This window comes from Crassostrea angulata, chromosome 9 (assembly GCF_025612915.1).
Source record: "Crassostrea angulata isolate pt1a10 chromosome 9, ASM2561291v2, whole genome shotgun sequence".
Classification (NCBI taxonomy): Eukaryota; Metazoa; Mollusca; class Bivalvia; order Ostreida; family Ostreidae; genus Magallana; species Magallana angulata.
This window is the reverse complement of record NC_069119.1, coordinates 38,726,332-38,753,726: the sequence shown is the minus strand read 5'-3', so window position 1 is coordinate 38,753,726 and position 27,395 is coordinate 38,726,332. Positions and strand designations below refer to the sequence as shown.

Here is a 27,395-nt window from a genome sequence, read left to right as displayed (position 1 = left end):
TAGTAAAGAGAAAAAGGGTTTTTTTTTTCCAATTTGAGGGGTTTGAGATTTTTATGTACTTGACAATTCTCTTAAATATGTTGAATACCTTGAAAAAAAGAGAGGGGGGTTCAAATGAGAAAAAAGTGGTCCAAAGACACAGTGTAGAAACAACTTGTTAATGAGCAAGGCTTTTATCTCATTATCTCACAGTCTGCAGCTCAGGACATTCAGCTTAGAGATAACTGTGACAGGATTCAAAGACTCCAACAAGAACTCGTGGCGATGCGTAGTCTCGTTAAACATGAGCATGGAGATGACCAAGTCATACAGAAGATGGTGGAAATCCAGCAGCTCCGAGATCAGCTCACAGGAATCCGAGATCTTGTGCGAGATGGGAAAGCCTCTGAAATACACCTGTCAAAAGAAGAGGTTGAGATGTTGAAAAAGAGACTCGAGGCTACAGACTCACAGGAGGACTTAAGTCGACTCACAGAGGAAATGTTTAAGTTAAGATCCAAATATATAAACTCGGACCTTAAGAGTTTGTTAAAGGAAAAGGATGAGCAGATTGAGGCACAAATGGTTGAGATCACAGGACGAGATGCTGAGATACAGAAATTGAAAGAAGAACTTGAGGATCTGGACAACAAAGAAGAAGAGATACAATCTTTACGACGAGATATGAAAAATCTCGCAGATAAAGAAAATGAGATTCAGTGGCTGAAAGATGAGCTAGATAGCATTGACGAGCGTGAGCAGGAGATAAGGGAGTTAAAACAGAAACTTGTCGAAAAGGAAGAGGAAATTCAAGAACTGAGACGAGATTTAAAAAGTGAGGCATTAACTGAAACTGAAACTCTTTCTTTGAGAAGCAATGAACAACAAAATGAGACAAATGAACGAGATAGTGAACAAATTGACAATGAGTTGCATAAACAGAGACAGGCAATAGAAGAACGAGATACAGAGATTGAAGGCCTACAAAAAGACTTGAAAGCTCTAGCTGAAAAAGAACAAGAAATAGAGAACTTGAAATCAGAATTACAGAATTATGATGAGAAAGAATCTGAGATAGAGAGATTGAAGGAGGAATTGAGTGAGAAAGAGAAGCAAATACAAGAATTACAAGAGGATCTCAGATGTTTAGCTGAAAAGGAGAGTGAGATTGAGACATTGAGAACTGAGATACAGAGAATGGTGGAAACCCAGGAAACTCTAGAGGAAGAGAGAATTTTCAACATGGCCAGTCCAGGCTCAAAACACCAACATCAGCAGGTAAAAATGGCCCACTGGCCAACCATCAGATATCTGTCTGAGGGCACTGTGTCATGTTTGACTGGTGCCTAGTTATTGGAAGAGAACCAGCAACAATTTGTGTGTCCAGTGGTGCACACTCAATGCGGTTCTGATGTTGAACAAGAGGTTCACTATGTAGGTGGTTCACAGCAGATGTTCAGCATGAGAATCGTTGAACAGGTTTGGCATTTGTATGCTGTGGATTGTGGGTAGTAAGGATTATAGAATTAAGTGCAGGAATTAGGACGGTAGATTCCAAAAGGGTTAGATGGATGAGGGGGATGGATTTAAGGTGAAGGAAAAGCTTAAGGGTTAGAGCCGTAAGATTGTTTCTTTTGTTAAGAGACTATAATTACATATTAACTGTATAGAATTATGATTTAGGAATTTGCCAGCTTCATGTTTGGAAGCACAATGCTTCATTTTAATTTCATTTCCAGTCACCTCATGTCTTTACCCTAAGAGTTGACAAGCATGTCTATCATGGCAGCTTATCCAAAACTAGAAATATCTAGCCTTATTTTAGAAGCTTTGCGACTTTCAGTAGCATTTAGACATGAGTGTGTGGTGAGCTAGTTTAATCAGTAGTCTAGAGCATTGTCAGTCTTCTTTAATCGGATTTCATTGATTACAACTGGCCTTGTGTCAGTGCCTTCCCCTTGCTTGTATCTAGTGTGTAGTGCCTTTTTTTGTTCCACTTTTCACTGCCTACATTCCTAGCACACTGCACTTAATTAGACCTTCACCAGGTAAGTTCGAATGTGTTAACCTGTAACAGTTTGAAAAAAATTCATATGAAGTTAAGGGATATAAAAGTCAAGTCAATGGTATTGTATTTAACATTTATTATTGGTGAAAGCGAATTCTCTCTTTTTCATTAAAGTTCATTGAAGATGTTGCATGTCAAACTAGTTTATTTCCCACTATGTGCAAAGATGTGCAATTTAGTTGACAAATTTAATCTTATGAAAGTTTTTATTTAATATGCATTTTTTCAAACCTTCCTTGAGATGACTTAACTCAATGCTATATTTCCCAGGATTCCCAAAAAGAGGAGGTGAGCGAACTGAAGGTCAAGGTCACTTCTCTGGAGGATGAACTGGATGACCTTAGAAAAGAGGTCAAGGACAAACATGAGGAGATGACTCAGCTGAGATCTGACGGCGAGACGAAGGAGATGACCATACAAGACTTACAGGCCGAGATCGAGACATACCAACAGAAGCAAGAGGTGAGATCAGGCTAACAGCTGTACAGGTGAAAAACAGGATAAAAACCAGAGTTATAGAAGCATGGTCAAGAACTCATAATGGAAGATTGATGCTGATATACAACCAGATGTTTTATACCTTAGTGACATATATACTGTATACAGGGTTATTTTCGCCCTGTGTAATTTCCGCCCCTCTACACTTGCAAACAGTTTTGCCCCGTCTAGAATTTGTTGTTTTAACAGAGATAGTTTGAGACGTCGGAATTTACCCAGTCTTAAATTTCCCTGTATACAGTATATATATTATGGTTGTATTTTTGACTAATTCAAACGTATGTATGTTGTCTGATTGATGACCTTTGACCCGACAGGAACAGTTCCAGAAGCTGCAGTCCCTGGAAGAACAGTTGGGAGAGGTCCGGAGACAGAGCGAGGACACGGAGGATTCCCAGGAACAGCTCTCAGAGACGCGGGAACAGCTGGAGCAGGTCACACAGGATCGGGAACTGGTCCTCATCCGACTGAGCGAGGCGGAGGGCAACCTGGGGGTCCTCAACTCCCAGCTCCTCAACAAGGAGAACGAACTACAGGTAAAACACACCCCTATATTTTGAACCTTAATTATCAAAATACATCAGAACAATAAACTCAGATAGACAGACCTTCAGGTAATTCTAGTCTACACACCTCACACAGAGAAGACCTTCAGGTAATACTAGTCTACACACCTTACACAGAGAGGACCTTCAGGTAATTCTAGTCTACACACCTCACACAGAGAAGACCTTCAGGTAATACTAGTCTACACACCTCACACAGAGAGGACCTTCGGGTAATACTAGTCTACACACCTTACACAGAGAGGACCTTCGGGTAATACTAGTCTACACACCTCACACAGAGAAGACCTTCAGGTAATACTAGTCTACACACCTCACACAGAGAAGACCTTCAGGTAATTCTAGTCTACACACCTCACACAGTGAAGACCTTCAGGTAATTCTAGTCTACACACCTCACACAGAGAAGACCTTCAGGTAATTCTAGTCTACACACCTCACACAGAGAAGACCTCCAACAAGCAATATCCTTCCCACACACAGAAATGGTCTTTGATATCATCCACCCTCACTACACAGTAAAAGAATGATGACATGTAAAATAGTACACCCCCTCCTCCAGACGGCGTGACACACCATAGCAACCAAAATAATCTACAAGACAAATAATTCATTTATATTTAAACAGTATTTTGTTAGATGATTAAATTGTTGTGTGTAAAAGAAAACAGGTTATATATTCTGAATTTGTTTCTGGGGGTTTTTCAGGCTTTGCAAGCTGAAATCTTGGAAAAAACTGTGAAATGGACAGAGGAAATGCAGCAGGCCAAATCAAATCTAAAAGAGAAACAGGAAGAGATCCACAAACTTCAGAGCACGAGGCCAAAGTCCGTGGCCAAACAGGAGCTTGACCAGTTACTGAGTGAGAAGGACCTAGAACTTCAGGATGTCAAACAGAGGCTGCGGGAAGCGGTAGATCTCAGCGAGCAGCAACTACGCATCGTTGAACAAAAGGACGAGGAGTTTGTGAAACTTAAACTGGAAATACAGCAGATGATCGCCGAAAAAGACAAGACAATCAGAGAGCTCAAGAAGCAGCTCATGTCTCAGAGCTCGAGTAGTGAGCTTGAGATATCTCAACTCCAGCAGGAAGTGGAGAGTAAGAGGGATACTGTGGAAGAGCTTGAGACTGAGTTGACACGACTCAAGACGATCCAGGACTCGACTGCTGAGGCCGGCGGTGATGCAATGACACTGATAACTCGGCTAAGGGACCAACTCAGGGTGAGATTTAATTACCGAGCTGTAATGGCTGAGATAATTAAGAACAAAGATTTTAAAAGTTGTCTTTGACAATAATTAAAAGGATAATAATTTATATTTATCAAGTTGTTTTTTTGTTGTTGAAAAGAGGATATTGGTTGAATAGATGATATGTATTCATGGTTTAGTGGTACCAAACTGTCATGCTCTTTTCTAGGAGCGAGATGAAGCAATCAAAGAAATCCACCACAATCTCCAACAATCTCAGGACGAGCTCCAATCAAAATCTCAGGAACTCCAGACCAAAACTCAGGAACTCTATGAGGCTCGCAGTAAGCTGGATCAGGTCTCGCCGAGCAAAAATCTGTCTCGGGAAGCAGAGCAACAGTTCCGTCAATTACAGCAGGAACTTCAAACGGCGAAGGAAGCGCTGGCGGAGATGCAGCGTCAGGCAGGAGGGGCCAGCAGAGGAAGCAGTGTAGAGGTAAGGGAGGGGCCAGCAGGGGAAGCAGTGTAGAGGTAAGGGAGGGGCCAGTAGGGGGGGGCAGTGTAGAGGTAAGGGAGGGGCCAGCAGGGGAAGCAGTGTAGAGGTAAGGGAGGGGCCAGTAGGGGGGTAGTGTAGAGGTAAGGGAGGGGCCAGTAGGGGGGTAGTGTAGAGGTAAGGGAGGGGCCAGTAGGGGGGTAGTGTAGAGGTAAGGGAGGGGCCAGTAGGGGGGTAGTGTAGAGGTAAGGGAGGGGTCAGTAGGGGGGTAGTGTAGAGGTAAGGGAGGGGCCAGTAGGGGGGTAGTGTAGAGGTAAGGGAGGGGCCAGTAGGGGGGTAGTGTAGAGGTAAGGGAGGGGCCAGTAGGGGGGTAGTGTAGAGGTAAGGGAGGGGCTTATAGATATCAACATAGAAGTAAAAGCATTACATGGATCTAGAAGTAAAATGTGACTCTGAGATATAGGGTTGATACAAATGTTTTACATCATTGTTAAGATAACTAAAGGCTCTAGTCTTGATTCAGTGTTGACGGCCAATTTATACATGACTGTAAATACATGTATGAACAGTGTCTGGTATGCCACCAATTTGTTGACGGCCATTTTATACTTATGTACAGAGGCTGGAGTACCGTGAAGGAAGTCCCGAGTCTGACCTTGACCTTGAGATGATGGACACGGATGAGTTACGTCGCCTCGTTTTGGATCTTAAACACGACCTTGAGCTCAGTAAATCGGAGGTTGATTTGTTCCGAAAATCAGCGTCCATGTCCGCAAAGGACTTTGTTCAGGTTTGTGTCAGACAATTTTTGAGTAGTAGAGGTAGAAATTGATTGAGTCTAGATATTGTGTTATGAGAACATTTGTTTGAGATATGTAAATCTATTGGAGTTTGTGTTTCACCAGTAGAAGTTGATTGAGTCAAGACATTTTGGTAAGAGAAAATTTGTGTGAGACATGTGAGTTTATCTGAGATATTTTATGTTTGTAGAAGGTGATGGAGTTGAGAGAGGAGCTCGGCTCACAACATCAGAGACACATACAGGACCTGACGGACAGAAATCGAATCGAGTCTGACTCGAATCTCGCTCAACTCAGGATCAAGTATGAGGACGAGATAGAACATATCAAGAAGCTTCACCAGAAAGAGCTCGCTCAAATGATTGGTGAGACAAAGCGTGAGCTTGAGAAACATCATAAAACGGAAATCAACTCAATGCTGGCTCGACATAAACACGAGATTGAGATGCTGAGAATCAGAGAACCAGTGATGGGTAGGGGACACCTCTCATTGTGTTGACAGAGAAGTTTATGATTTAAAACAGATTAAAAATCATTTTTTCATAAAGATAATGTAGTTTAGAACACCGAGTTTAACATTGATAAGATGAAATGCTATCATTGTGTATTAATGACTTGTTTTAAAAAAAAAAATTTTACTTTTGATTATCTGGAACATGTGGAGCTATTTTTCTTAGATTAAAAATTCACGATTATTTTAAATCTGTTTGCAGAATCCCATGATGCTTCAGTGCTGAATCTGGCCAATCAGCTCGGAACTGAGGTTGCCATGACAGAGCGTTTGGACAGCGAGTTAATTAGGTCATTGTCTCAGCGCCCCGATGGTCAGGACAACGCTGACGCCAGCGACATTGCCGAGAGCGAGATATCTGTAGATGACAATGTACCATCTAGACTTCAGGTAGATGTCTCATGGCGCCAGAAATCAATGACTTAATCGTCATACCTAAATATCACGGCGCTGGAAACAAATTAATCTTAACACAATAATGTTTATCCTATACCTTAATTTTCAAATGTTGGTCTCCATTACATTAGAATTTATCCACTTACCTGAACAAAAGTTATTTCATTTTGTTTGAATGATTTTCTGTATCCATGAGAAATTAGAGACTTGATCTAAACATTCATTAATTTTTAATATCTTTCCAATCCTTTTTATTAAATATGAAGAAAAAAACCAAAAAAACTAATCCTGAATCAGTATCCATGTAAATCCATCAAATAAGAGAGACTCTCTCCTTGAGGTGATCTATACCTGGCCCGTGATTGGTTGATTCCATAACCCCTAACCTTTGACCTTTATTAACCTCCACAGGTTTTAATGAAGCGCCTCCATCGGGAGGGGGTGGAGATGTTGTCTCTGTCGGAGTTACAGTTTTTGAATCGTCACATGCCCCCGAGCACGCTCAGTAGAGAGGTGGATCTCAGATCGTTACAGGCGGCCTGGGACAGCGAGAAACAGAGTCTTCTGTCTGCCGTACAGTCCCTGAAAGACCTGCTCGCTCAGACTCACAGAGTCCGAGGGGTCGACAAGGTAAACTCACAACAAGCTCGATCATACACTCGCTCACAGAGTTGATAGGTAAACTCACAACAAGCTCGATCATATACTCGCTCACAAAGTCCGAGGGGTTTACAAGGTAAACTCATAACAAGCTTGATCATACACTCGCTCACAAAGTTGATAGGTAAACTCACAACAAGCTCGATCATACACTCGCTCACAAAGTCTGAGGGGTCGACAAGGTAAACTCATAGCAAGATTATACACTCGCTCACAAAGTTGATAGGTAAACTCACAACAAGCTTGATCATATACTCGCTCACAAAGTCTGAGGGGTCGACATGGTGAACTCACAACAAGCTTGATCATACACTAGCTCACAAAGTCTGAGGGGTTGACATGGTAAACTCATGACAAGATCATACACTTGCTCACAGAGTTGATAGGTAATCTCACAACAAGCTTGATCATACACTCGCTAACAAAGTTGATAATGTAAACTCAAGACAAGCTCAATTATATTATACACCTGCTATAAATCATACACTTACCAGGTCATCAAGGTCAACCTAATTGTACAATCACTAGGTTAATGACAGGTTTGTTTGCTCAGACTCACTGTGTTGGAGGGGTTCACTAGGTAATATCACAACCTGAGAATGTTGTAACGGTTGACAAGGTAAACTGTCAGGTAGTTTGATTATAATCCTATATGATTGTTGTCTCAATTGTACTCACTATCAAAGACTTGACGCTTCTGTCGTAAAGATAAACAAAAAATATGCTACAAAAACGTAGTTGTACAATCAATGATGGAATTTCTTGTTTATGCCTTTTACTGTAAAAGTGGTTATTTACACGTGGTAGAAATTTACACTGGTTACGGGGTAAGCTTTAATCCACATAAAATACCCCCGCGCGTATGGTAAAAAATCAAATTTTGCTTGTGCTAAATCACGCATCCTCATATTTAGCACCCATGCGTATTGTTTGACTCCAGAAAACGCATACTTTACTACCAGCGTAAATGACCACTTTTACAGTAATCTAACCTGGAAGGTGAATTCTCCAAAATTAAAGTCACTTTCAGATTAACATATATTGAAAACTCAGTAAAGTAATAACATGTTTGGTAAGTGTAATTCTGGACAATAATCACTATACTCTCTCTACTTTGAATTGAAAAGCCAATTTTGATTTTGGTAAGAAGAAAAACTTAATATTGAATAGGTTAGAGCAGAAATATTGTATGTTTATTGTTATCATCACTGTGTCTATTGTTCTAGGAGAGTTGGGCAAATTTTTGTGATTTTCCAAATGTAAGTCGAGATTTCCTCTGTTGGCTTTATTTTCCAGCATTACTTGTCTGCTTGATTACGACATTAATGCTTTAATGTTCGATTCTTTGAATTGTTTCCATATTTAGAGTTTTGTTCCTTTTTCCAATCTTATATTTTTAGGATTTTATTTGCTTTTTATTAAATCTTTAACCACGCAGTGTGGGTATTTTCATTAATATGCCTGACTGAACAGATTCAGAATTTCCTCTGATTCTCCCTGTGTGAGCCCTTGGCTTTGTGTGTTGATACTCGGCCTATACAATCAGTGCTTATACTCGGTTTCTGTTTTGTTTATATTTCTGTTTACTTTGTCACTTACAGATTTGATAAGAACTGTTTGGAAAAATAAATTGAAATAGACTGAATGTGTTTTAATTTAACTATTTTTTCAGATGATAACATTTCTTTCTCTTTTTTCTCGTTCACTTTCACTCCGTCATTTTTCAGACGTCGGATGTTTCGGATTGGAGAGGCGAGCTGTTACGCTCCATTGGTTTTGTTTTTGCCAAAGAACGCGAGACCCTGCTAGCGGAGCTACGATCACATGTTCTCTCGCATCCAAACGTAGATCTGACCGAGATCCAGAAACTTGAGCAGAAAATCAGGAACCAGGCAAGTTTGTCATTTCCTTTCAAATTATTTCATTATTGGTCCGAGATAAATTCCCATTCATTCAATTAACAAACATTTGTAATAAGTTTCTTGTAGGTATAAGGGAATCTGCTCCACCACATATGAAATGGGGCTAACAAGTACCCACTTTTTTAGATTAAAAAGTTTCAACTTTGATTGTCAATTATAAAGATGGTGTACAGTGACTGGTAACTCTTGGGGGGGGGGGGGGGGGGGGCATTTTAATTACGAAAACACCACACAACTTGTTGCCCGTTGGGTTAGCGTTAACTTTATTTTTTAGAAAATGTATCATAGATTTATTATTACAAAATGGGTGCATTGTTTTGAGTTTGTATAAAATTGAGCCTATTGGTTCTGAGCAGGAGGCGCATCAGAAGGCGTCGTTGGATCAGATATTCAGTGCGGACCGTCAGTCTCTTCTGGCCGAGGTCCGCGACCTGCGAGCTCACGCCAATGTAAGTGGACTACGTCACCAGGAGGAGAAAGAACGACTGACTGAACAGCTCAACTGTGTGGAGGATCAAACCTCGAAACGCGAGCGACAGCTCAAACGTCAGGGTAAGCAAACCAAAAACACGAGCAACAGCTCAAACGTTAGGGTAAGCAAATCGGACCTCGAAACGCGAGCAACAGCTCGAACGTCAGGGTAAGCAAATTGGACCTCGAAATGAGAGCGACAGCTCAAACATCAGGGTGAGTAAATCTGAAAAATGAAACGAAGCTTTAGCTCAAATGTTAGGGTAAGCAGATTAGATAACAGAAACGGGGCGACAGCTCAAACATCAGGGTAAGCAGGGTAAGCAACAGCTCAAATAGGTATTCTTTCTAATTAACATGGTTATTTAAGAATATTTGAATTCGCCCAGTCTTACAATTAATTTTCCCCTGTGATGAGGCAAAAAAAAAATGGTGGGGGGGGGGGGGGGGGAATATTTACCTCCTGCTAATGTTGTAAGGAAATCATTGGTTAACCGCAGTCATGTGGAGACCATGTATATTCCGTACATAGTCAGTACGAAATATATCGCCCCTTAAGGTAAGGTTTGCGGCTTGCATTTTTTAGAGGTTGTACCAAAGTTATATACCATTTTGTTCACTATATGAAAGTCTTTTTTCTCATGGAATTCGAATGAATTTTGCCCATCCCGTTTTATAACTACAAAAGGTCAAAGTTCATGATTTCCAATTTTTATTTTGATGAAATGTAAACAATTTCATGAAAATATGTACATTTTATATGTGACTATTATGGGGGTTATTTATGCTTAAAATGTTCGAAAATAATATCACTATTAATATCATGATTCATGATTCACTTTTATTAATTTCTGATGAACTATTTAAAAATAGAATAAAATGCAACAAAAGTCTTAATTTTGGACTACTATTATGTAAACGAAAACATCTTATTTGAAACCTTTCCAAGTCCACCGATTTCAGGAAAAAGGTATCTTAGAATATGTGTAATCTGATGTTTCTAAAACACTATTCAAAACCATATGATACGGATTTTGTTTTCGTGGAAATTGATAAAATGCTTGTGTCCTCTTATTTTTTCATTGAACCTTAAAAAAACGCGAAATAAAAAAAAAACTAAAATCAATTATGACGTTATATAAATTTTGACGTCATAACTGAAATAAAGGGTAGTTGGTGTTACGTCACAATGAAAAATCTCCCTGTAACCGCAAACCTTACCTTAAGCATTATGATGTCATTCTTAGAGTATTATGACAGTCGGGTTTGTACCCAAATTTAATCTTGTAATTTTGTTATGAAACGCTTGATTTTCTTAGTTTGATTTATCAATTTTATGTCATCGACACAAAAGTAGTCGGTCATAAGATATCATTGTTACTTGATTTTTAGTTGACCTAATATGGAATTTACTGACCCCATGAAAACCATATTAAGTCAACTACAAACCATGTAACAGTACAGTAGATTCCTTATTAAATGCGAGGAAATAATATCTGCGTAAAAATCGCGAGAAGCACTTCTCGCGAATTTTAAAATCTCGCTTTTGATTTTTGGACAGATGTCAACTACATGAAACTATAATAAAAATTTGTCATTCACGACTTTATACTCCCATGATTTGATGCAAAATGGTTGAATCGTGAGATTTAGTACTCACATAAAATAAGGAATCTACAGTATACAGAGGAATCTACAGTATACAGAATTTGATTCATTGCTGATGGTAGAAAGTTTTGTTGGTACTCCTAGATGAACACGACTCGGTTGTTGGTAAGAAGCTGGCACTATTTTGAATTTTTCCTTATTTTTCATCTGCTGATGGTTACTTTGGAGACAGTTGAGATTTTTAGTAATTAGTACTAGTTAGTAATTAGTTATCCTGCTGATATTTAATGAAGACTTTCATCTTCTTAATGGAGTCTTTTCAATTTCACAATTATATTATCAAAGACATTATGCTATATTTAACAAAGATGTTCAGTAGATTAGCTTTTCAATTTCTGTTGTCATTTACTTTCTGTTGACATGTTTAGCCAGTTTACTAGACAGAGCAGTGTGTCAAGAGAATTTTTGAATTGATTTTTTATTGGAATTTAATATTTTCATTGTATATATATATATTTTCATTGTATATATGAACTATTCATGAATAAGAAAATTCAGCACATAAGGTGCCTGGGCCAGACAGATTTAGAGAGAATACTGAGAAACCATTAGAGTTCATGGTGGCTCAATTTTTGGGTATTCGTGAATTTACATCTACGATGAAAACAAATGAAGAAAGAGTTGTCTAACTTACTGAAAGTGAACAGGGACACATCCACAAAATTACATTCCCATGAATATGCAAAAAACCCACAATCCATGAAAATTGGCCCCAAAGAATTTAAATGATTCCACAGTAGATCTGTGGTAGTAGTGCCAAAAGTTTTAGTTAAAGTAGAAGTGGTTGTTTATGCATGGGGAAAGTTACACTAGTTAGGCGGTAAAATACCCCCGGCACATACGTTAAAGATTTTAAAACTTTAGAGCAATATGAATCATGCATCTGTGTATTTGATACACATGCTTAATGTTTGACTATAGGAAATTGCGTACTTAAGGTACTTCACTACACCTTCAAATAGTTTCTCAAATCAGCAGAAAATTACTTGAATATGACAGAGAGCATGATGGATAAGAAGTATAAATGTCAAATAGGTGAAAAAATGTGCAATTTTGGATAAAAATGATATTTTAAAAAATTTCATGCAGTAAACATGAACAAAAGCCACAGGCGGATTCGAACTCATGATCTGCAGTTCACAAGCCTGATACTTTAACCACTGAGCTATTACGATATACATCTGAGTTGATTGATACAAACAGTTTGACAAAACATTTTCGCCATCTTGTGACGTAGTGTCTTAAAAAGTATAAATCTAGGTGTAGTGAAGTACCTTAACCACCAGCAGGATTAACCACTTTAACAGTACCATAAAAGTAAAAAAAGTGTTACAGAGTGTGATTGTTAACATCTGGAGTAATGATGACATTTATACAGTGCAGTCTTTAACTGTTGGCGGGTGTACATTACACCCCTGAGTTGACAGTTTTTATAACTTTTGACGTTGGTAGTATACACCACTGAATTGTAACACAACATTTTCTGTTGATGTGCAGTTAGTTGTGTACAATGTTTGTACATAGCTGTTGACAGGACGGTATAGAACTTTACACCCTGAATTGTAACACAGAACATCTTTACTTAATATTTACTTAATTGTAACTCAGGACATCTTTACTTATTTAATTACAGAGTTGTAACACAGAACATCTTCACTTATTTACTTACAGAATTGTAACACAGAACATCTTTACTTATTTACTTACAGAATTGTAACACAGAACACCTTTACTTATTTACTTAATTGTAACACAGAACATCTTTACTTATTTACTTACAGAATTGTAACACAGAACATCTCTCCTTATTTACTTACAGTGCAGTTACTGGAGTATAAACTGCAGCAGGAGAAGATAATCCAGGACGACCTGAGAACCAGTTTAGAGGTGGAGCGGGACCGCTCCACTGATCTGTCCAATCAGCTGAGCCGAGAGAAGAACGCCGGCCTTGACCTTCAGACAGATCTATCCAACCAACAGCTCCAGATCTCGAAGCTGAAGGATGCGCTAGAGCGCGAACAAAGCCGATTCATCTCAGTCACGTAAGCGTTTGAGTCTGTCTGTGTTAATCCAAATAGAATATAAAACATAACTTGAATTTACTCTTAAATTTAGGCTGTCAGTATTATGCGTAGTTGAGAAAATAAACTAAGTTTAAGTACATAATAGTTTTTGAGAAGAAAAAAATATAAACTTACCTACTTTTTAAGTTTTGGAAAGAAAGAGTCTATCTGTATTATTCCAAGGAAGAAACCAACAAAACTCAAATCTACTCTTTGTCTTGTAACAGAACGGTAGCTGTAGAACTGTAGCTTCACGGGAAATTCGGATTAACGAAGCGCAGAACTACAGGTCCACCAAAAAAAAAAAATGTTTATTTATTGTGCGCAAAATGTTGCACACAAGTGGAGCTACAGTTTTACGGCTAACAGAAGGGAAGAGTAAAAACTTACCGAATTTTCAAACTTTCATTTTATAAACGTTCATTTTTAGTTACTTTATTATCAGTACATAGAGGATAAAGCAAGTCAGTATTCATTTAAAAGATATCAGTTTTCAGCTAAAAATGAAACAAAAGTAATTTAAAATTAATAATGGAGACTTTTCATCTAAATTTTAATGATGAACCAATGAAGAGTTTTAGAGTGTTGTTTTTGTTTTGATACAGAACAATTTGGAATGACTTGGTGTAAGTTTCTTGTCACTGTTACATAGATGCTTGCTTTTGATTCCCTTTTGAAACATAAATCCAAACTCTCTACTGATCCAGATTGGTAGAATGAAAACAGGAAAGTAGTCGCAACTAGGGACTTCATTAATTTACATGTTTCAAATCTGGGTTCATAATCACACATTCTGTTGTATGTAATAGTACCCCACTGAACTGCTGTGTGGTCACCACTTACCAGGTGACAGGGGTGGTATGTGTTATACTGTAGATTCCTAATTAACAAAAAGGATTTAATATCTGGCGGCGCATAAAATCATGAGAAACCCCCCCCCCCCCCTCGGATTAAAAAATCTCACTTAATTTTCTTCAGACTTTTGAAATTATAAAATTTGGTGCTCACGATTTTATATTGTCGGGATTGAATACAAAATAGTGGAATTACAGAGTTTTTTAAGAACTCGCATAAAATAAGGAATCTACAGTGATTTGCTTTCATGCTGGAGTTTGCTTACAGTAATTTGCTGACGGTTTTATGTTGTTTTCAGCATCTGGCTAAGGTGACTGTGTTGTGGGTGTAATTGACTCCATCACCTAATCATGTGACCCTGCTCATGCATTTGTGTGGTCATGTGATCAATAGCAAAGCAGTCATGTGACATTTATTAATAGCACTTCTCTAACTAAAAACTACATGAAAGTATCATTCCACAAAATAGAACTATAATGGTTTGTGACAATTAGCAGATTTGATGTATCGGACCACTTTTCAAGTAGAATAAATAGGATGAGGATAGCGAAATTTTCAATTTTTAATTGTTGGGTTTTGGCGAGGTTTGTTTTTTTGGGTTTTTTTGACATTTTTTTAAATTTAAATTAAATATTAATTAAATTAAATATAGTCAAATGGATTCAATTTTGCACCAATACTGTCTGTGTTGGATCCTAGATGTTTCAGTGTTGAGACTGAGATTTAAGTTCTACAAGAATTAATGAATCAAACTTGTAGTTTGATATTGGTAGCGTTTAGAGGCAGCTAGAATGATTAGGCTAGACATGAAGATTAATACTCATTAATGAAATGTAGATAGTTATTACAAAATTGACTTTTTTCAAAAAACACCTTAAACTTTAAGTTTCTTTTTATATAAATTGTCAGTGTTTAGGAGGCTTTAGAAGAAAAACTGGCATTTTAAACTGCTGATCATAAAACCAATATTTAACATTTTATTCACATTTATTTCACATGTATGTGTGTGTCGCACACTTCTCACAAGGATTTAACAAGCGTGAACACTATTACAAGATCTCACAGTCTGATGACCATATTTTGTACACACAATATAGACATATTTATATACAACATAATTACACGAAATCATCTTATTAGGAAAACTACTGATATTTTGTAGCATTTTTCACTGTTCATTTAATTCTTTATGCCAAAGCTTAAGATCACTATTTATTAATTAATTTATTTAGTGGTAAATAGTTAAGGGAGAGGAGGTTTTTCCTCATATGCAATAAAACTTGACAGAGATATAGAATCTATAACAAATAATTTTATAAAAATAAATGAATGTTGTTAGAAGTCAAGTAGTAGTTTGATAATGTAAGCTTGACAGAGAAGTAAAACAGGTGTAACATTAATTTTGGAAAATACTTACCGTTGTTAAAAAAAATTATAGTAATACTTTGTTAATGCCGGCCAGGGTTCATCGTTTTGATAACAGTTTGAAGGCAAAAAACCAGAAATCAAAGATGAAAAAAATCCCAAAAACATTAAATTTTGTAACTTGCAGCATGATTAAAACTTAACACTGTAAATTTTACAGCATTGTCAGTTTACCCTGTTACATTTACAGCATTGTAACTTTACACTGTAAAATTTACAGTATTGTAACTTCACACTGTGAAATTTACAGCATTGTCAGTATACTCTGTAAAGTAAAAGTATTGTCACTTCCTCATTAATTAACTTATTAATTGATTGTTTCTACAGAGGAGCTTTGGAAGAGGAGAAGACAAAATGTCAACACCTGAGTGAACTACTCGAGCGTGAGCGGGCGGCACTCAGACAGATCAGGTCAAAGGTCGACGAGATGAAGCTCGAGTCTGACAGCAAGGACCGACACGAGTTTTTACTGGAGGTCAGTTTTAATAAACTCATTATACTATCATAGGCTTTGCACTGTCGCAATAACTGTAAACATCAGATGTAGAGTTAACTTCACAATGGAGGCCATATCTTGTATAATCCGTTACATTAGCTTGGTATTATCAAACTGTAGCAGTTAAGTTTGATGACATAATCGGCTTGGTTTTGTCTGACTGTAGACACTTTGTAAATAAAATCTGAAGCTGTAAGCTAAGAGATAATTAACATGCCCACATCATTTTATGATTGACATATATATATATATATATATATACTGGAGTCAGGTCATGGTTCGCCAACATTTTCATTTCTTTGATAAAATGTGAGGTACATAAGTTGATCACAGATCCCTTAGCCTTTTTGTTATACTGTAAATTCCTAATTAATATCCGTGTAAAATCCCGAGAAGCCCGTCTCGCGAATTTTAAAATCTCGCTTTTAATTTTTGAACATATGTAAACTATATGAAACTATAATAAAATTTCAACATTCGCGATTTTATGTTCTTGCGATTTGATGGAAAACCGTTGAATCGCGGAATTAAGTACTTGCGTAAAATAAGGAATCTACAGTATGCTTCTTTATATAATTTGGATTTGATCTGCTCTGTAGGGGAGGGGGGGGGGGTTAAAGTTTGTCAAGAATTACCAAATATAGACAGGGTAACTCTATAGCTAAAAGCAGGTTCCATACCATCAACACAGCACAGACCCCAGTACAAGAACAAGCAAAGTGATATTTTTATTCCAGTGCAATAGATAAAGGTAATAATCTGATGGATTTGGAACATTTAAAGGTTTGTTGTTGTTATCAGATAACTTTAGAGTCTGAGGTAATTGCCTGGTTGATCAGCTAGAATCGGAACAGTTAAAGATCTGTGGTCATAATCGGACGAGGATCTGACTTGATGTGTGTATTGTCTGCTGTGCATGTTGAAGTGGTTGGAATACCGAGAAATCACTCGACCTGAACATGCGGCCCTACAAACACATAGTCGTTTACTGTGGATGCATATGTACATATATATAGCGGCTGTCTTCATAGACTTACTGCAGTCCAGAAAACAATTGTTAATTAAGACACGGAGAAATTTTAACTGTTCCTTTACAGAGCTGGTGGCAAAATCAAAATTTTTAACTCTCATATTTGTAGCTTCACCCCAATAGATTTCCTTTAGACAGCTTAATCCCAGTAGATTTCCTGTGAACAGCTTTATCCTTGGGCCAGTAAAATTTGGGGGGGGGGGGGGGATGAATATAAATTAAATAGAACTATGAGATAAATTTAAAGTTCGCAATTATATGCTGACTTACAATAAGATGCAAAATGGTTGAAGTAAGTACTTGCATTAAATAAGGATGAACGAATGAAAACCTAGAAATTTTACTGAAGTAAATTAAATGTACACTGTAGAAAATTCAATTTCTTCCAAATGTCAATCATACTTATTCTAGAAAGGTTACATTTACAGTATAACTGTGTAGTTTTCCTGTTTGTTGCATTCATTTATACAAGGTGTATAGTAAAACACGTTTAAAATGTCCCAGGGGCAGGCAATTTTGCTTGGTTCAAAACGTAATTCGTTATATCTGTTAAATTTACAACATGTAATAAAGTCACGGAGAATGAAAAACACTTCGTTTTAAGCGTGAGTTCATTATAATCATGTTCGCTATAACCGTGTTTTACTGTAGAAGCATGACCTCTGTCAGTATCTATCAGTACCTATCATGTCTGTGGTGACGAATAAAAAAACTGTACCTAACTGCATACATCCATTCATGTACATTCACTCACTTGGTCCATTATAATCTCAATATTAATCAGGACTAGGGATAAACAATAAATTAATTAACTAGAGAACTGAGGACTTTCCACCACACCGCAGCATTTTGCGTCTTGCCTCAAGGTGAAAATGGTCAGAAGTTTTTACTACGCTTGCAGAACTAATTCTTAAGACAATGGGATTTTAAACAAGCCCAGATTAAAATATAAGAATTAAACAGATTTAAAACTCAAAACAATGGCAGCACTGGAATGTATTTCTTTAGTTCAATACTGAAGGAAATCCAGCCATTTTATTTTCTTCTTTCGCGAGTTGATATACTTTATGCACCCTAAGACATTGGCAGTGAGAATATGAATTTGAAATATTGGAAGTATGTGGTGTGATTTGTTGGAGCCGGCCAGGGATATTCACGCCGCCATTGTGGTAAATTAGAATTACTCTTGTCATGTTGTCAATTATTGTTAAGGAGGTTAACCATCAGACCTACCTTAAACCTTTAATCTTAGAGATATGATTTGTTATGCTATACAAGTCCATTATTTAATGGAAAAAAAATTCCATATATTTTATCTGTTGAATGTAGGTATTTTCCTTATTTTGATACAGCATTCTTCTTCTAAAGAAGACCAATACAGTCTTAAAATGGCCACAACCATCAAACCCTTTTAATTAACGCTGTCTTTTATGCAGTTTGCTTTAATTCTGATAATTGAAATCAATAAATCTCCAAACCTAGCTTATATTGTTGTACTTAATTAAGAGTATGCAATTAATTTCATCAATGATAGTAAATCAGAGGCCTGTTATAGGGAAAACTTACAATGGAATATTAAGCTTTTTTTTTATGTACAGTCACACACCCCCCCCCCCCCCCCCCCACCACTCAACCATTAAAATGATCAAGGAGCTAAATTGCCATCAAGAAAGTCTGCCTACATTGTACATCTGTCTTTTCCTCTCTCTCTGTCTGCCTAAACTGTACATCTCTCTGTCTGTCTGTCTGTCTGCCTACACTGAACATCTTTCTGTCTGTCTGTCTGTCTGTCTGCCTACACTGTACATCTTTCTGTCTGTCTGTCTGTCTGCCTACACTGTACATCTTTCTGTCTGTCTGTCTGTCTGTCTGCCTACACTGTACATCCTTTTTCTCTCTCTCTAACTACACTGTACATTCAACTGTCTGTCTGTCTGTCTGTTTTCCCAACTGAAGAAACTGTTTTGAAAACCATAAAATTATTTTTAGTGTTATTAAAATTTTTATTTTTTCAGCTGATAATGTATTGACATTGCATCCTATGAACAACTGTAACATGTTTATATTGTATTGTTACAAGGATGTGATCAGTTGAGAGTTTAATGAATATTCATGGACGCTAAATATATGTTGTGAATTACTGTAAACATATCATTTTTAGCATTTACAATATAATGGTGTAAACATATAATTTTCATTTGGTGAAAAATGATTTTGTAACAGGTAAGCCTGGATTTTGAATTGCATATTTCTAAACATACTCATCTACATACATATTTGGCATCTGGTGATATACTTTTTTGGGGGGAAGACACGCATTCCACAAATCGCTCAACGAAATACACAGTCCAAGGTTATATATTTACTGTAAGACAAATCTTTTAATTATTCATTTTCAGTAGATGTGATGATTTCATTACTGTAAAAGTGGTCATTTATATGTGGGAAAAATTTACACTAGTTAAGGGAAAAGCTTAAAATTACGTATAATACCCCTACTCATAAGGTACAAAATATCATAAGTAACATAAAAGCTTATTATATACCCACGCGTATTCTTTGACCATAGAAATCACGTACTTCACCACCCAGGTAAATCTCACCTATACAGTGAATAACTTCACATGCTATTGTTGTCTGCCTCAGTAAGAATATAAATTAATGTACTGTTATGGATGTTTATTGAAATGAATGTAAGGCCGTAAATAAATGATGAATATTCATAGTTTTATAATTATGATAATTTACAGAGGCTTACAAGTGACCTGAATACTGAGCGAGATCGTAGACTCCAAGCCGAGAATGCTCAGGAACTCGAGAAGGTGGCCCTGGCCAACCTACAACAGGAACTTGATCTCGAGAGGAAGAATCTCAGATCCACTGAGTCTGAGTACAAGGCTCGAATCAAGCAGCTCAGCACAGCAGTGGAACTCGAGCGAGCTAAATCAAATGATCTTCAGGGGTGAGTTGTGAGCTACAATGGGGTGTCCTGTCTCAGCTAGACAGAAGACTGGGGTAGTGAGAATCGACAAACAGTAAACTCGAGACGAAACCAACTATTTCAATGATAATTTTACTCTTGTCTTGACCTCGACAGTCAGGAATTAGCAATAATATTGCTAGGTGACAATATGGAGTAAATTAAAGTCCTTCATTTTAACTGTATCACTGGTTTTCCTTAGGCTTATCTAAGTTAATGTTGATTTTCTCTAGAGAGATTGTTTATTCTAATGAACAGAGCTAGTATTAAGGTTATAGAATATTGTTCAGTTGTACATAACATTAAAATTGATGCATCATTTTTATACAGAGCTCTAGAGAGAGAGAGAGTTGTCAATGACAAACTCAGAGAGAATCTGGACAGTGAGCGCCGCTCACTCCTTGAGAGTACAGATCGAGAAAACTCAATCTTTGAGGACATGCAGCTTGAGTTAGAGTCAGAACGTGCCAAAGTTAAAGATCTCAAAAACTCAGTGGAGCGAGAAAAGCAAAGGCTTCAATCTCAGGTGACTGCTCTCGAGTCTCAGACGAGTGTACTCAAAGACGAGCTCGAGCAGGAAAGGTTGGCTTGCCGCCAGATGAAGAACGAGATAGACCAGATACAGGTGAATGAGTGTGGAGTTATTGTGTCTCACAACGAGCAAATCTCATCTCTCCATCTTCCTTTCTACTCTCTAGTTTAGATATGTTGCACATCTTTCTCATTACACATAGTAAACTTCAGTCTGTGATATGAATTCAAAACATAAAGTTAATATAATAGATGTTATTATTCATTAGGTCATTTTCATAATCTAAATCTTGTTGTACTTCTGTTGAAATATATGATTACAAATTTTCCCACCATGCTATTGGCTCGTCATGACCGGCTAAAAGCATGCAGGAAACAAATGAAGTCTGTGGTATATAAAAGAGAGTTGTTTTGAACATTGAACTAATTGTTTGTGTTTGTTCAGCTTCAGAAACTAGACATCACTCGGCACTATGAACACGAACGTGACCAAGTCTCGCGGCTCAAGTCTGAACGTGAACTCCTGAGGTCAGAGGTCAAATCCCTGAAGGATGTCATGAACGAGAAGGAGAGAAATCGTGACACGGAGAAAGTGACGGAGCGTCGGTCACAGAGACAGCTGGAGAGGGAGAGGGACGACCAGAAAATGAAGATGGTAATGATGTGTTCTCAGTGATGTTTGGATTCAAATAATGTGTGTGCAGAGAAAATGTCAAGAGATAAACTGTTTGACTCTAATGATATACAGAATTCTAAATGTAAGGGTCTTATTGCTAATTTGCCTGCCTTAATTGTTTCTGGAGGTTTTTTTGAGTACTGAGAATGTTTGATAATTGCTTTAGCATCTACTTGGATTTTTTTAAGCATGAAAATGAGTTAGAAATTCAGCGACTTACTCAGCGAGTTCTAGATCTAGAGGATCAAGTCTCAGATACTCGAGAACGCGAGATGGAAGCCACTCGGGAACTACAGCAGGAGAAACTACGCTCGACTCACCAGCGAGTAGACTCAGAGGGCAGTGAAGAGGATCCGGATCACTGGAACATTTACAAAACACAGCTCGAGAGTATATGTCAGAGTCTGCAGTATCTAATACTACAGTATCAGGATCAGTTATCCTCAGGGTAAGGCAACTTAAGTTTGGGGGGGGGGTTGTAATGGGAGAATATTTACAAAACTTAGCTTGAGATTATAAGTCTGCAGTATCTAATACTACAGTATCAGGATCAGCCATCCTCAGGGTAATGCAGCTAAAGTTTGTGGGGGGGGGGGGGGGGGGATATTGGGAGAATGTTTACAGACCCAGCTCAAGAGTATAAGTCAGAGTCTGCAGTATCTAATACTACAGTATCAGGATCAGCCATCCTTGGGGTAAGGCAATAACGGGGGTAAAGGTGGAAACTGATGACAACTTATGAATACAGGTAGGAATATAGGTCAAGAGGCCCCTTTGGGTGTGGGCAACTTAATTGAGGGGGAGGGTAAATATGGGAAACTGACAGTCTGAATGTAAGTCAGAAGGACGTTCAGTTACTTGTCAGATCCACATGTACTTTCAAATTTTATACACTGATAAAGGATGCACACATTGCTATTGCTTTTTGGTTCTAAATCTACCTCTTTTTCACCACTGGAGGTTAACATGTATGATACACTGTATGTGATATGTTTATTCAGTTAAGAAAAGTCCAAATGTATCAGCTCTAAAGTTGAATATTTTCCTTTATCTTTATACAGAATTCTTCTACCCAAGGAGATTGTAAAAGTTTATAGAAGTTTAAATCTGGCAGCGACTTCTTTTATTGATTAAACTGAGATTTTGGTTTTGTAGTGTTAAAGGTTCAGTTAATGTCCAGAGTCTGGAGAAATCTCTCAAGGACCTACTAAGTGAACTCAAACAAACTCAGACACCACTTGCCTTAGAGTCGGACACCATGGACAGTCTGACGAGTCGACCCAGCGCTCAGGCCGTGAACCAGCGAGTGTTACATCACAACTCCGAGCTGACTAACTTTGTGTCCAGACTGACAGAGGAGAAGATGGAGCTACGCAACACTCTGGGGCGTCTAGAGGAGGAGATCTGGAGATACAGACAGAGGGGTGCCGAACAGCAGGTATGTTAGTATCTAGATAAAGGCAGAGAGGTGCTGAACAGCAGGTATGTTAGTCTGTGGATAAAGGCAGAGAGGGGGCCGAACAGCAGGTATGTTAGTCTGTAGATAAAGGCAGACGGGTGCCGAACAGCAGGTATGTTAGTCTCTAGATAAAGGCAGAGAGGTGCTGAACAGCAGGTATGTTAGTCTGTGGATAAAGGCAGAGAGGGGCCGAACAGCAGGTATGTTTGTCTGTGGATAGAGGCAGACGGGTGCCGAACAGCAGGTATGTTAGTCTGTAGATAAAGGCAGACGGGTGCCGAACAGCAGGTATGTTAGTCTGTGGAGTTGGTGTCTTCAGATAAAGAAAATAGGTTCCTAACATCGGGTTTGTGAATCTAGAGATGAATATAAGATGGGTAAAGAAAGAGGGGCTCTGAATGTTGGGTATGTAAATCTGAAGATAAATTTAAGACTTTGGGTAAAGTAAGAGGGATTCTGAATGTCAGGTATGAATGTAAGACTATGGATAGAGAAAGAGGGATTCTGAATGTCGGACATCAGGAAAAAGATAAAGGTGCTTCAAAATTAGGATTGTAAGTCCGTAGAAAAATGACGATATAGGAGTGATGTAGCCATGTTAGCTGAAGCATCTTACAACCTCAAGATATGTGTACCCACATCTAGATCATTATGGGCCTCTTGGTTTAGGAAGTATTTAATAAGTCAATGTTTTTCTTCACTGTAGAATGGCCATGATATGAGTGAAAACCACACAGATCAGGAGAACCGTCATCTGGAAGCTCGTGCCTCATGGGCCAAAGAGAGGCTGTCGCTACAGCTGGCCCTTAATCAAATGGAACAGGAGCTTGACCAATGTCGGGCCGACCTCAGAGTGGAACGAGACCGAAGGTCAGGCATCGCTGGAGTAGGGACGGAGGGGGACAGGGATAGGGTAAGGAATCAGAGAGAGAGAGACGAGATAGAGTCAGAGAGAGAGGAGAGGAGAGAGAGAGAGAAAAGGGGAAGGGAGAGAGGAGAGAGAGATAGGGAAATGACAGAGAGAGAAGAGACAGGGGATTTTAAGACACTGGTAGTATAAATGAAAAATGCATCCATATAACCATTATATTAATATTTGAAGTTTGAACAACATTTGTTATATTGATATCGGTTTACTGTGATTAAATTCTGATGACGGTAGATCTGTATTTAGATCCAGCGTCTGTACGGGAAGTACCTGCGGGCGGACAGTTACAGGAAAGCCCTGGTCTACCAGAAGAAGTACCTGCTCTTGTTACTGGGGGGATTCCAGGACTGTGAGCAGACCACCTTGGCTCTGATTGCCAGGATGGGGGTCTACCCCTCCCCTGAGGACCTGCAGCGAGGGACCAGGCCCCGCCGACCGGTCACCGCATTTAGGAGTGCTGCCAGGGTTGTGGTGGCCGTAACTAGGTCAGTATGTCAGACTGGTCACCATGTTCAAGAGTGTCGCCTCATTGGTAGTGTGGTAGTGGTTCAGCGTTAATATTTATTTGTTTTTAATATTCCTGGAGAAATGTACTATAATGAATATTGTAGATGTAAGTTAGCTATGTCATGAAAGGTAAGTGAAGCACATTGATGTATGTATCTTAACAGCTGCAGTAGATTTCTCTCCCTTTACTGTTCTTGCAGGATGCGGGTACTTGGTCAGGAAGTGGAAGAGAGCCACCAGAGTGGGATCCCCCGTGATGGGGGGCACAGTCGACCTCCAACAAGGTGACCTAATTCTTCCGTTTTTAGCTCACCTGAGCTGAAAGCTCAAGTAAACTTTTCTGATCATGTTTTGTCTGCTGTTTGTCTATCTGTCCACAAACTTTTTACATTTTCCACTTCTTCTCCAAAACCACTGGTCCAGTATCAACCAATCTAATTAAAATTAGACCAAACTTGTCACAAAGCATCCTTAAATAAAGGGGATTGTTAATATGAAGGGTAACGCCCTCTTTCAAGGGGAGATAATTAAAAATCTTTGAAAATTTGTAAATATTCTTCAAAAATTTTCTCATAACTCATTTAGCCAGAAAAGCTGTTATTTAAGTAGAAGCATCCTTAGGTATTGTAGATTCAAGTTTATTCAAATCATGATCCCTGGGGGGAGGGTGGGGCCACAATGAGGGGTTAGATTTTTACATAAGAAGATATAGAGTAGATTTAAAAATTTTCTTTGAAACCGATCAGCTAGAAAAGCTGTTTTTTTGTGAGCATCCTCAATTAGTGTTAATTAAAGTTTGATCAAATCATGTTTCCTGGGGGAAGATGGGGCCACAATGGGGGTCAAACTTTTAATATGAATATATAGAGAATAAAAAAGATATTATTCTCAGGAACCGATTGGCTAAAAAAGCTGAAACTTACGTGAAAGCATCTTCTGTTAGGTTAGATTAAAGTTTGATAAAATCATGATCCCTGGGGATAGTTTGGGGCCACAGTGGGGGGAGGGTTCAGATAGGAATACTTGGAGATAATCTTTAATAATCTTCTTCTTAGAAACCAATCGGGCAGATAAGCTGTAATTTGTGTGGAAGCATTATAAGGTATGGAAGATTCAAGTTAATTCAAATCATGATTCCCGAGTATACAAATGGGGGGGGGGGGGGGGGTCAACATTTTTACATAGGAATATATAGAGAAAAATCTTTAAAAATCACCTTCTAAAACACAATTTGCCTAAAAGCTGTAACTTTAGTCAGTTCATATAGTGTAGATTAAACATTGTCAAAAAATCATAATCTTCCTTAATAGGGTTGGGCCACAATTGGGAAAGGGGGAGGGGTTTCTCAATTTTACAAGGGTAAACATTTAGATTATTCACAAAACTCAAATGTTATTATATATGGTTAAGTTATATGCAAGCATTGTGACTTATTGATAATTCTTTTAAATTATTTAGACTCAGACCCCTAGAAAAATTGTTGGGCCTCAACAGAACTCCAATGCTCAAAAGGGTATATGATGTGTCTATAAAACCATCCTGTTACAAAGGGTCTCAATGAAAAACATAAGAATATGCAGGGGATTTTTTTTATTCAGGACCTGTTATACAACATTGTTAGGATATTTTATATATGAAGCCATAAAGCTGATTTTAATATGTTTATTGTTGCTCAGGTGAGCGATGTGGCCCATGGACTTCTTGTTTTTATAGAAGTTTTAGTGACATACTCATGCCATACCTTGCTTAATTTTCAATTGATGGTCATTTTCAGTATAAGATAATTGATTTTCACTCCAGTGTAAAATTTATAGAACCATTTTGAGAAGAATATCTTAAAAAATTACTGTTTTACTTAATTTTTACATAAGAAACAATTAACATGATAAATGTCTTTCTTTCATGACACAAGTCCATTCCACAGAGTGATCGAGTTGACTGTAAACCACGTCTGATTGTAATAAGACACGTCTCTTTATTTACAGGTTACGCACCCAACTCTAACAGTTTCTCACCACCCCGCATCAACACTCAGTCACGCGTGAACGGCTCCGGACCCTTCAACAGTCACGCATCATCGCCCCTCCATTCAAGTGTTCACCAGTCTCCATACAGTCCGTCCTATTTGTCTTCCAGCTTTACTCAGAGAGACCTCCTTAATGGAGCTTCTCCATATCACTCACTAGGGGGAGCCTCTAGTGGCTACCATGTCAACAGCAATGGAGTAACCAATGGGATCTCTCCTTATCAGTCAGTGGGAGGGATTTCTGATAGTTACCATGTCAACAGCAATTTCTCTGTCCATACCACACCCCCCACGCGGGATTATAGCAGCAAACCACACCCCACTTCTGAAAACTCAGGTGCTAGAAGGTGAGCTAATTAAACCAGAGATGTAAGACAGAAAAAATCAAACTACATTTACTGTTTTAGAACTTTTAAATTTTACAATATTTGACCACAAAATGTGTTTAAAAATTTTTGGAAAGTTAACACTTTTAAAACTTTCATAGATGTTTAAATGTAGAAAGTTCATACAAAGTCCTATCACAAAATATTTTTTTTTTATTTCTTGCAGAAAAATTCTCTCTTCTTCCTCTCCCAACCCCACAAAAGTTGGTCACTCATCTCCAGCACGTCGAGTCAGGATCAGCGAGCCCTCGTCCCATGATGACTACATCTCTCGACTTGAGAATCTGCAGCAGAGACTCAGCGGGATGGATTCGGGTGAGTGAGAATGAAGGTTCAAGTCTCAAAAGTGACACCATTGTATTGCAGTGGGTCAGGTTTAAATCCAAGAATGTTCTGAAAATTTCATATCAACTTTTGATATTTTTTGGCTGTGAAAAAGTAATCATAACAGTATGTGATGACATAATGAAATTGATTCCTATTATTGCACTGGTTATTTATTTTAAAAGCAATTAATAGTTTCAAACAAAACTAAAAAAATTCATTGTTTTCATCAAACACATTTTCCTTTTAATTTATAACCCAGTCAGTCAGAAAAAAGACATCATTTTGACACATTTTATTTGAAGACATCCATTGATTTTCCACTGCTTGAAGTGTAACAGGATCACCAAACGGTGGTACATCTGCACTCATTTTGAGTACACGTTGCACCATATTCAGTACCTTTACATTCATTTTGAGTACAGATCCACTAATAAGCACTTTGTGTTCTTTCATCACAGATGAGGAAAGTGTAGCAGACATTAT

General features: G+C 38.1%; 1 protein-coding gene across 14 annotated transcripts in view; it reads left to right on the top strand.

The window, feature by feature from the left end:
- The window catches only part of LOC128163698 (A-kinase anchor protein 9-like), a 132,853-nt gene extending 106,542 nt beyond the window's left edge, over positions 1-26,311 (top strand). For 7 of the 14 annotated variants that reach the window (XM_052827335.1, XM_052827337.1, XM_052827336.1 and 4 more), the window contains 23 exons: positions 193-1,257; positions 2,318-2,509; positions 2,863-3,081; positions 3,820-4,335; positions 4,532-4,798; positions 5,415-5,585; positions 5,786-6,068; positions 6,309-6,496; positions 6,914-7,132; positions 8,389-8,421; positions 8,890-9,054; positions 9,441-9,636; positions 13,043-13,265; positions 13,892-13,912; positions 15,894-16,041; positions 19,843-20,054; positions 20,403-20,697; positions 21,049-21,258; positions 21,468-21,727; positions 22,435-22,717; positions 23,445-23,651; positions 23,913-24,151; positions 26,159-26,311. In XM_052827335.1, the coding sequence (XP_052683295.1) occupies positions 193-1,257; positions 2,318-2,509; positions 2,863-3,081; positions 3,820-4,335; positions 4,532-4,798; positions 5,415-5,585; positions 5,786-6,068; positions 6,309-6,496; positions 6,914-7,132; positions 8,389-8,421; positions 8,890-9,054; positions 9,441-9,636; positions 13,043-13,265; positions 13,892-13,912; positions 15,894-16,041; positions 19,843-20,054; positions 20,403-20,697; positions 21,049-21,258; positions 21,468-21,727; positions 22,435-22,717; positions 23,445-23,651; positions 23,913-24,151; positions 26,159-26,177 (5,631 nt within the window). In that variant the 3' untranslated portion in view covers positions 26,178-26,311. Of the gene's footprint in view, positions 1-192; positions 1,258-2,317; positions 2,510-2,862; positions 3,082-3,819; positions 4,336-4,531; positions 4,799-5,414; positions 5,586-5,785; positions 6,069-6,308; positions 6,497-6,913; positions 7,133-8,388; positions 8,422-8,889; positions 9,055-9,440; positions 9,637-13,042; positions 13,266-13,891; positions 13,913-15,893; positions 16,042-19,842; positions 20,055-20,402; positions 20,698-21,048; positions 21,362-21,445; positions 21,728-22,434; positions 22,718-22,880; positions 22,895-23,444; positions 23,652-23,912; positions 24,152-26,158 lie in introns of those variants that run through there. The other 7 variants (XM_052827342.1, XM_052827341.1, XM_052827331.1 and 4 more) reach the window with 6 other exon arrangements.
- The last annotated feature ends 1,084 nt before the right edge of the window (positions 26,312-27,395 follow it).